This window comes from Archocentrus centrarchus, chromosome 4 (assembly GCF_007364275.1).
Source record: "Archocentrus centrarchus isolate MPI-CPG fArcCen1 chromosome 4, fArcCen1, whole genome shotgun sequence".
NCBI classification, from domain to species: domain Eukaryota; kingdom Metazoa; phylum Chordata; class Actinopteri; order Cichliformes; family Cichlidae; genus Archocentrus; species Archocentrus centrarchus.
In genome coordinates this window covers 23,880,706-23,891,499 of record NC_044349.1, presented here as the reverse complement: position 1 = coordinate 23,891,499, position 10,794 = coordinate 23,880,706, and the positions used below count along the sequence as shown (strand labels likewise).

Below are 10,794 nucleotides of genomic sequence, written 5' to 3'. Positions count from 1 at the left end.
TTCGTCTAATCGCCGTCTTCGGGTTCCTATGAAACTCAGCGCCACCACCTGGCCTGGCAACTAACTGCAGTACTTTCTCCACAGGAAATAGTAAAGTCTTAATAATTTTCTGCAATTAAAGAGATCATTTGCATTTGCAATGCAGGTTTTATGGCTATAAACGTCTGACGTTAACTGAACGTAACATTTTCCACAATGCTTGTTTAATGGATAGTCTGGTATTTAGACTCCATGACAGACTTTTCCTCTCATACACACAAGGGAAAGACAACTTTTGAGGAGAAAGAAATGCAAACCTAAATGTACAGCTTTTAGTGTGACCTGCAGAGGTCCACGGATCTGGAGTAAGCTAGAAAAGCACTGCAAAAAATGTTAACATCTTTTTTGTTTTTGAAAAGGGTTAAACACTACAGCTGCTACTAAAATATGTTTGATTCTGAACCCTGTATGGCTGGGACTCTTCAAAATCTGCAATAGCTTTACATTTGAAATCAACGCTTTAATAAATACTATTTTCACAATCACACTAATTGAAGATGTATTGTATTAGTGTTACAACACATTGGGATCCTTACAATATTTTCAAGATATTTTCAGTGATCTAGTATAATGCATGTTGGGAATTAAATGTATTTTGTGTTTATTATCTGAGGTTTGTAAGTTCTGGACAGCTTTTGGGGAGTCCCATTTCATAAATGATTCATTTATGTATGTCTGAAACTTTTTTCCCCTGAATAAACTGTGAAACTGTAAAAAGCAACACAATATTTTAACTTATTTAGCTGAAAGCAGTGCACTAATTGTCCATGTGTACGTAGTCAGCTGACTTGTTAAAGCGTTCAGCTTTCAGTGATCACAGTGGGAGCTGCTGTACATCACTGGAGTTATGTGATGCTTTTTCCTACTTTTGTCCTGTTAGAGCAGCACCCAGAAACATTGCTTTAGCTTTACGTGCTGGTATATACACAGATTTAAAGGACAGAATCTACTGATTTAGGCTTTTTGAAAATGCTTTCAGTCCAACGGTAGTGATGTTACAGTACATACAGTACCAGTCAAAAGTTTGCACACACACACTCACCAAACTTTTGACTGGTACCGTACATGTAAATTATATAAAAATCCCAGGTATTACAATGCAAAAGCCAGGATATTACAGTCCAAACCTTTACTCAACTGTTTAATGTGCAGTGCAAGTGCTGCTCTATATGGTCTGAGGAAGGATTAAAGGCCAGCTGTACGTGCATAAACCAAAGTACTATATGAATGTGGCTTTTATTGGTCAGTAAGAGCTGAAATGAGCCATATAAAAACCAGTCCATTTACCACTTACCAAGAAGATTCATGCACATGGAAGACTGAATCAATTAGGACAAAACAATGAAAGTTTCTGTCTTAACTTCCATTATCAAAAATGGCATATTCACCAGACTGAGCAGTCTACCAGCCAAAAATGCCCTGTCTAAATTTGAAACCATTATAAATCAATTTGAAAATTACTATGCATAAACCTGCTGAGACACAAAGCTTGTTTCTGAAAAAGAACATATGTGAACAAGTCTATGAAGATCTGGGCTTTATTTCAACAAAGCTTTTGGTTGATCTTTGTTTTTTTTTTTTAAACCAACAGATTAGTTCTACATCACTCAAACATGGTAACTACTTCATACTGAATGTATATTATGGGTTACCTGGTTAACAAAGAAGAGCACAGTAAACATTAAAAAAAATTATATACAGAACATAGACATAACCCCATAACCTTGTATATGCACTGGAGCTGATGTAATTCATTAAAAAAACAAAAAACAAACAAACAGTCTCATGCCTGAATGTCCCTACATACTTATAAACATGTATCTGGGAAATGAATAGGCCGGTACTACAAGTATAACTCCAAAGGAAGCTGGAGTGTTTGCAAACAAGAACCACAAATGATGAATTTGGACACAGTTTTTACATTTTTTGGCTGAATAAAAGAAATTTGGTATGTGAGTCACTAATGTTGCTTTTCTTTCTTTTTTAAGATCCAAAAGTTAAACAGTGAACGATTGTCTGTATTTTTACATAGCAGTCACATAAACACTCTGCTCAACCTTAAGAAGGAAGACAACTTTATCCTTGCATTGACACTTGATTTATAACCATTACAAAGTGCAGAGACACACTGATTGTAAGACTGGTTAGATAACTTTGGAAGAAACACTATTTAGATAAGAAGCATTTTAAAGGTTCGCCTCAGTAAGATTCAGAATCATCCAGGAAGTGTGCACCATATTCATAAAAAAACAAAAAAAAACAAAAACAAAACAGACATTTAAAAAAGTCAACAAGTAGAATATGCTCTACGTGTATGAACATTTTAATATACAACATACTGAATCTGGTGGCAAAACAATAACAAAGAGTGTAAAAACTAATGTATGATTTTCAGTATTAATTACTCAACAAATATAGCTGTACCATATGCAGAGAGATAACCACAAACTCTGTTATTTCTATAGCAATAAGTGCCTTCAAAACATTGCATGATAAATGGACTGCAACTACAGCGTGCAGGTTCAACTCCATTTTCTGACCTTTTGAAGTGTGCAGGCAGATGTCTGATAGGGACATCTAACACGTGTCACTTTTAATCAAAACTCTGAAACACTTTCAAAACTTTCACAAAAAGTGTAGACCCATGCAGTAATAAGTGTGTATTTACTTTTAATGTGACATTTTTCCTGGTGTTGTTCTAATCATGGGACAGCCTTTTAGTAAGCCTCCTCTTTAGCCCCATAAAAACATGAATAAAAAGCAAGAATGCAACAAATAGGTAGTTTTGCTTTGAGAGTAAAAGTATCTTCTGAATATGACCCATTACATTAAAAGAGTAAAGTGAATGGTTTCAATGGGGAGTTAGTACTGGCAGGTTTAATCACACTGAACACAGTTCATTTTTAGCACAGAAATTAAAAAAACAAAAAAAAACAAAGACAGACAATCCCAACGCAGGAAGTCCTCAGTCCTCTCTCAGTGTCCATCTCAGCAGTCTATTTTTCTGACCACCATCAGTTGACCACCATCTGGTCAGAAGTTCCTTGATGATCCCTGGATAAAAAGTTTGTTTTGTGTTTTCTAAAAAAAAAAAGTCTTGACCTAGCCGACAGAAAGCAAAGAATGCGTTACCGGACACAGAAGAACCATATTGGGAAAAAAAAAAAAAAACAAAAACAAAAAAAACTTGAGCTTGTGACGGCTGACACCATGCCTCAGGCGTCAAGAACCTTTGAACTCTACTCAAAAATGTTTAAGAACTATAAAACAGTCTTCTTAAGCCAAAGAGAAGATAACATACAGTAAGAGATGACTGATTATTATATAAAAATAAAGAATTAAAGAGAGAAGTGAGAAAAGCGATATTGGATTACTGTGTGTGTTTTTTCTTTGTTTAAGGTCACAGAATCTCAGTCAGTCGGCTTCTGTTTCTTCTGGCAGGGCCTACGCAAACACCTGCATGTTTCCGAGCTGAGGTTGTTGAGAGGCCTGCTGCATCTGTTGCGACTGCGGCTGCAGTTGCACCTGCTCTGGAATGTGTGTGCGGTGTGATGACGGCAGTGTGTGGTGGGAGTTCCCCAGAGGGGTGGGGCTGGTGGTGACATCAGACCAGTCTGAGTTGGAGTGTGGTGAGGAGGAAGACCAAGGGTCGGGGGATTCGGGTGAAGGGGTGAGATACGGGTGCTCGCTGGGTGGGTGGGCAGAGTGGCTGGGTGTCGTGCCCTCTGAGCCCGCTGTGGTGTAACTGTGCTGGGAGGGAGGTGTTGGGTATTTATCCACTGGGCTCTGCATTGCTGGATAGGAGGGCAGTGCCCGAGACTGGCCCTCAATCCCTCCATGGCCTCCATGGTTGACAGCATGCGGGTGCTGCAGGGTGTGGGGGAGCCCATGAGCCATGCCCATCTGCTCAGGAATCTGGTATATCATACCCTGGGGGCAGTGGAGGTGGCTTGGACCCTGCTGGGAGTGACTCTGAGTCTGGTTCTGACCCTGGGACTGTGTGACTTGCACCTGTCCCTGCTGAGGCTGCTTCAGCATGGCCTGGCCTGCTCCAGCAGGCATCATCTGGAATGTGACGATGGGCGGCAGCTGCTCCCTGGTCATGGTGACATTCATGGGGGTCAGCCCAACACCACAACCCTGGCTGTGGTGCTGGGCCATGCCATGGTGGGATCCTCCAATCTGATGGGAAACAAGGCCGAACATGGGACTGTTGTAGCCATGTTTGGTCATGCCCACCCAGGCCTGCTGCTGTCCCAACATGTGGCTGACAGGGGGCAGCATTTGTCTGGAGGTGGGACTGCTCAGAAGGGGTGGGGAATTTGCTGTGGTGGAGACGGTGCCAGAAACATCCCCTGTGTAGGAGTGAGGTGATTCCAGGGAGTCAACAGGTGACATGGTGACAGAGCTCTCTGGAAGTCCCCCTGCTGCCTTGACACCATTGGTGCTCCCTGCTGATGTACCTCCTGCATTTCCTCCTCCCACTCCAGCACTTAATCCTGTCCCCTCTCCTCCTGCAGGTTTCTTTCTTCTCTTTGACTTCATGTCTTTCATTTCCTTGGGTCCCCCACCAACACCTCCCACTTTAGTGCCACCCCCACCCCTTCTGCTCTTCTTCCCCTGTGGTCCAGGACGCATGCCAATGTAGCCTGCTCCATTTGCTCCACACATAACAGAGGAGTTTCCTCCTCCACCCATGTGATTAGGCCCATTGTGTGGACTGTGAACCAAATTGTACTGATCCAGAAGGCGGACGATGTCATGATGCATGCGTTCCTGGGCTGTATCACGGGGAAGCCGATCCAGGTGATCAGTGATGTCACGGTTGGAATAGTGATCAAGGAGAACCTGAGCTGCCTCAAAGCTGCCTTCCCGGGCTGCAAGAAACAACGGAGTCTCCTCCTGAGAGAAGCAAAGAGAATGATGAATATGGCACTCAGTGTGAGACGTCATGTGGTAAGCACATATTTTAATATGAAAAATTAAGAAAAGTGCTAACTTTTACAGTTTATTTATGCACACTCAGTTTAGCCCATACAGGGTGTGTGCTGAGTGAGAGTCAATGCAGAAAAGATGGCTATAATTAGCACATGAACTACAAAAAAAAAAAAATGCTGAAAATAGCCTAAATGAAAACAAAACATCGCACCTTATTGTCTTGCATGTCACGATTCGCTCCATTCTTCAGAAGCACAAGGGTGGCCTCCACGTTATTAACTGCAGCTGCCCAGTGAAGAGCAGATTTACCTAAAATGGTGGTATGGTAAGAAAAAAATAAGAACACACCCTTTTTAGCCAGAAAATATGTTATTACAACATAACTGTGATTTTTTTTTCTGTTAAATATAATTTCCATCTTTAACTCAGCTACTAATTTGAGCACAATAAGTCCCTGCTGTTGCTATCACACCAAATCAGAAAGAAGTGAATTAAACACAAGGTTAAGGTTTACTTGTAGAGGCAAGTTAAGTTTTGATGGACAGCTTGAGTTTGGGAGCTTGTCCATTTTCTTTAATTAGTATATTAGCATATTCTTTAATTCATACACTAGACATCAAATTTATAAGCAAGACATTATACAAAGAAGAGAAAATGTCTTCTGACCGTGGTCGTCCACAGCATTGATGTCAGCATGGCAGTGGATCAGCTCTTCCACCATGCCCTCCACAGCCAGCCTGGCTGCCAGGATCAGTGGAGTAGTGCCGTCATTCATTCTGGCGTCCAGTTCTGTTGCGCGATTGCGAATCAGAATCTGGAAGAATACAAAGATGCAAGATATCATGAATGATACATGACTGACCATTAAAATTACAATTTCATAACTGTTATATCTGCTTTTGATTAGAGAGTTCTCTCACCTGAAAGACTCCCTGAGCATCAGCTGCCACAGCTGCATGTAGTGGAGTTCTACCCATGTTGTCGTGGGCATTTGGATCTGCTCCAGCGTCCAGCAGTCTCTTCGCGGCGTCAGCCCTGGCATAGCGGGCGGCCAGATGAAGAGCAGTTTCCCCTGTACGATCAGTCTGAGCTATTAAAGAAGCACCCTGAGCGATCAGATCTGAAATGACACTTGGTCCTGGTTCATCTCCACTCTCTTCCTCCTCTTCTCCATGCAGGCTGCACTCTGGGCCTCCACTACGCAATGATGCCAGCATCAGAGGTGTAAAGCCGTCTGAAAGAGGAAAGATTCCTTAGTAAGACAGATTTCTGAAAACTGATCAAATCTACAGGTTGTCAAGTTATTTTTTCTCCCCCCTCACCAGGTCCCTTGACATTAACATCCAGACAGTCGGCATCCAGGTCAGCCTGCGGAGGAGTAAGGGTGATGTCAGCAGCTTTACGATGCTGCAGGGTCCACTCTCTCCGATCAACACCTCCATCCAGAGCAATTGGCAGCAAGGGCTTGTCTTCAGTCTTTAAAAACCAAACAAAGCTCACGGTAAAACTCACAAAACCAAAACCCTTCTTTATGTTATACTTTTTTAAAATTTTACCCTTTTTAACTGAAATTACTCCAATCCACAGGATTTATTTGGAATGTTATTTTTCACTTTTACTTACTCGTGGTTTCTTGGATGGAACCTCATCTTCTGACCATCTCTGACTTCCATCAGTCATGCTTCCATCAATCTTGAAATTCCTGATTAAAAAAAAAGGGCTGCTTTAAAGACAATAACTTTTCTTCCTGCTTATATTTACCCCAGGAGACAGCATGCCTGTTATGTTTTAGCTATGCTCTGTGTCATACTCAAATACTGACCACTGAAAGCACAATGCAATTATTTCAATCAACAATCTTCTATTGATGCCACTGATCTGTTTGTAAGCTACTCTAATGTGCATGATGTGTCACATGTTTTATTAACTTTACCTGAACACGTTCACCCTAGATCAGGGATCCTCAAATCCAGGCCTCGAGGTCCGGTGTCCTGCAGCTTTTAGATGTGTCCCTGATCCAACACACCTGAATCAAATGGCTGAATTACCTCCTCAGTATGCAGTCAAATTCTCCAGAGCCCTGCTAATGACTTCTATATTTGACTCAGGTGTGTTGAAGCAGAGACACATCTAAAACCTGCAGGACACCAGCTCTCAAGGTCTGGATGTGGGGATCCCTGCCCTAGATAATCTAAAAACAAAACAAACAAACAAAAACTATATTTTTCCTCTTGGATGATTTCTCACTCAGTAGTTGCCATCCCATGGCTTGTTTTGAATACTAATTAGCAGAAGTGTTCATTTATGTGTTAACTCACTTCATGTCAAAATCATCCTGTCCAACAGGCTCTCTCCTCTTGTCATTTTTAGCAGCCATGAAGCCATCAGGCAGCCACAAGACACTACTTTTATGTTTCCTTTTGGCTGCTAGCATCCCCAGCACCACAATAATCAGAAGAACAACTACTGCCACTCCAATTAGATACAGCAATGGTGGTGGTGGTGGTGGTGGTGGTGGTGGAGGCCCAACTGTAGGCACACCTGTATGGTACAAAGACAAGTGTAAATACCAGATGTTTTCATTTAAAAATAAAGCACTTAAATTCCTTTCATTTCTGAATGACAGATCTACTTACTGTTAACAGACACTAGAGGGTAAGGTAGGACAGCGCTAATGTGTGCTGCTGCAATGAAAGATGCAACTTCTTCTGTGTTTGAAAAACAGTTCGAGGAACTCTTGGAGCATTCGCGGTTATCTATTTCCAGGTGCACCTCAGAGCTGTGTAGACAAAAGTGAAAATACAAAAGTCAGTCACAATAAATAATAAATTGGTGATCTATTTTGCAATGAAATGCAAAAAAAAAAAACAAGTAATTATGTGTATGTTGTATAATAAACTATCCTTACCCAATAACCTCCCTGTGCAGCTCCCGTTTGCTTCTCTGGGCATGTTGTCCTTGTTCCTCCTCCATTCTATAGTAAGGTAAAACCATTGGTTCGTTATTTTCGTTCAGCTTCACCTGAACATTGGTGTGCAGCAGAGCTCCTAGGTAGCGCAAGAAGCCCCTCAGGTCTTCTAGCAGCTCCTTAGGCTGCAGTCGGACAACAAGAACCAGAGTGCCGTTAGCAAACTTGGCAGGAGTAAGGTCAGAACAGTCCAGGCCGTCCCAACCACAAGCCTCTGTATTGCAGCTCTTGTCACAGAAGCTATTACCATAGTGGTCTGCGCAGTACCTGTCATACCTGAAACAGAAAGCAAAAAAAATAAAGAATAAGAGTTAATGATCTGTTTTTAAACACATTTTTTGTAGTTTTTATGTAATAGCAAAGTAAAGAGGAGAGTCACATACTTGCAGGAGGAGTTTGAGGTCACTTTGCATTCAAAGCTGTCAAAAAGGCACCCAGGGTTGTCACACTCCTTATCACAACGTCCATTCTTAAAGCGATCCCAGCAGGGAACCGAGGTCTTGCAGTTTGCCCAAGGCCGCTTCCACTTGAGCGAGCAGTCTCCTCCGTCCCACTGACATTCATGGTTGTTACACTTATCATCACATACGTCATCTCTTGCTTGGTGCTCACACTCTGGGTAGGGACAGCTTGGGGGACTTGGATCCATTTGTTTGTTCTCACAGTATTGTCCGGAGAAGTACAGTGGACAGCGGCAGCTTAACTGGTATGGGTATGCTGAATCTTTCACACAGGTTCCTCCATTTTGGCAGGACAATGTACATCTCCATTCATTCTCACAGTATAGCCCACTGAAGCTTGGCCTGCACTGACAGTACAGCTGGCCAGACGATGCCTTCACACATTGTCCACCATTCTGGCATTGTACTTTAGCACAGTTATAATCCTCCATTTCCCCACAGTTGAATCCGGTATAGCCCTATAAAACACAACATGCTGTTTAAGTGTGATAGAAAAAAAAAGTCAAGTTGACATTTGTAAAGGGCTAATACAACTTTGGAGCTAACACTTTTTCAGGCAAACGTTTACTATAAGCCTACATTTAGGTTTTCCGACAAGTCTGTTGCTAGTCTACTATACCTGAGCCATGGTGTGGCCTTCTGAAGCAAGAATGAGAATAGATAGGGAGCAGAGGTTAGTGGAAAGAAAAAACAAGCATTTAGTATGAAAACACTGATGGTCCGACAAAAGAAGGGCAAACAGCCAACTTTCATAGTCTACTGTTGTCACTCAGCATATAGCACCATTACAAGACCCTTGTTCACACTGGAATATATGGAGATACATGCTGCTTTTGGCTTTAAAAGTTAAACTGTGGTGAGCCGTTGTGTTATAAAAAGACACAACTGTACATATGACTGGAATGGAAACCCTTTACAGAACGGAGTAAGATTTTTTGCAGTTTCCAGATCGAAAGCAGCAACAAGGACCTGAGGTCGCGGAGGCAACATTGTGTGGCTTCGGTAACTGCTGGAAAAAGGAAAAACATCACCTTAAACAATCGTGGCACTATCACACTGGTAAACTGTAACACATTTAACTGTTTACATGTCATAGGGCTGTTGCTATGTTACGCACCTTAGATGTGACAGTTATCTTGTTTTTTAAAAAACAGCTTCTGAAAAGTGAGCGTGATTCTGACTTTGCGCTACTGTTACACTTCAGGCACGCATCTAACTGTCACATGGTTTGAAGCTACAAGGTTATTGCAACGTAGCTAACGTATGCTTTTATTTTAGGCAAATCAGTTTATGAAATGTGACAGTGTGATCCTGACTGGGTACCACTGTTACACCTTGAACACACAGAAGTTGTGGCTACCTCAAGGTATCAACGAAGAACAAAGAGACTAGGAGCTCCTGCACCTGCTGCTGAACTAGAACATCAAGTACTGTAATGAAACTGAAATCTATCATTAAAAAGACAATATCAAAGTACAGTAATAAATATTAAGTAAAATAAACTGCATGCATAGTGTCTTTGCAAGGTAAGAGATGCAAAAAAAACATTTATCTGCATGTATTACAGAGCCATGGTCAGCGGCTAAGAGTGCCTGACTGACCTAAATGTGAGCTTGAAGCAACTTATAATTCTTAACTTGTTAGTGTAGTTGCTCATGACCAATGATTTTTGAGAAAATCCTGGGGAACTTGAGCATCAATAGCTCCTAAAAATAATGTGACCATTCTTTGTGTTCATACGGATCACTCCTTCTTAATAACACTACTTTGCCTTGTTTATCTTCTCTCTGTATCACATTGCGCTGCTGATCTTCTCACTGGCCATTTGGGTGTTTTCTTTCAGTGTTAGTGTGTTTCCCTCCTTCTTACTTGTTGGCATGTATCTTTGTTCTGGTTTTGTGTGAACAACAACAGCGACTGAGTGCATTGTGATTCCCAATCTCTATACAGTTTGTAACATCTCTACTGTGATCAAACATTAATGAAACAGATTATTTTTCCTTTAGGACAAAGCATCGGCTTTTAAGTGAAGATGTTGTGCACCCTACTTTAAAAAAGGGAATATCTAAATTTTTTCATTGAAATTAATGTCTTTTGAGTCAATCAGCCTGTGCCCCTGCTGATCAAAGTATTGCAATATTTATATATTTGAAAAATAACTGACTTGGTGTTTGTGGCTGTCATGTCCATATACCCCAGGATAATCAGGATTTCTTTATTAAAAACAGTTTGTTTTTCTAGCCCTACTGTTCTCGGACCTTTTCGTTTTTATCACCAGTAGCTACAGGTACCACCATATAGTTATAATTACTAATGGGAGCTTGCTGATAGTTACAGTTTATCTTACTTGTACAATATGTGATATACTGGAACAGAAATGATCACTGA

The 10,794-nt window shown here is 41.4% G+C and overlaps 1 protein-coding gene across 2 annotated transcripts in view; it reads right to left on the bottom strand.

Moving 5' to 3' along the window:
• Positions 1–1,563: 1,563 nt before the first annotated feature.
• The window catches only part of notch2 (notch receptor 2), a 49,035-nt gene continuing 39,804 nt past the window's right edge, over positions 1,564–10,794 (bottom strand). For both annotated transcript variants that reach the window (XM_030726836.1, XM_030726837.1), the window contains exons 26-35: positions 8,329–8,864; positions 7,886–8,221; positions 7,614–7,756; positions 7,296–7,518; positions 6,601–6,679; positions 6,300–6,453; positions 5,898–6,211; positions 5,644–5,791; positions 5,189–5,286; positions 1,564–4,941 (exon numbers count right to left, since the gene is read on the bottom strand). In XM_030726836.1, the coding sequence (XP_030582696.1) occupies positions 3,484–4,941; positions 5,189–5,286; positions 5,644–5,791; positions 5,898–6,211; positions 6,300–6,453; positions 6,601–6,679; positions 7,296–7,518; positions 7,614–7,756; positions 7,886–8,221; positions 8,329–8,864 (3,489 nt within the window). In that variant the 3' untranslated portion in view covers positions 1,564–3,483. The remainder of the gene's footprint in view (positions 4,942–5,188; positions 5,287–5,643; positions 5,792–5,897; positions 6,212–6,299; positions 6,454–6,600; positions 6,680–7,295; positions 7,519–7,613; positions 7,757–7,885; positions 8,222–8,328; positions 8,865–10,794) is intronic.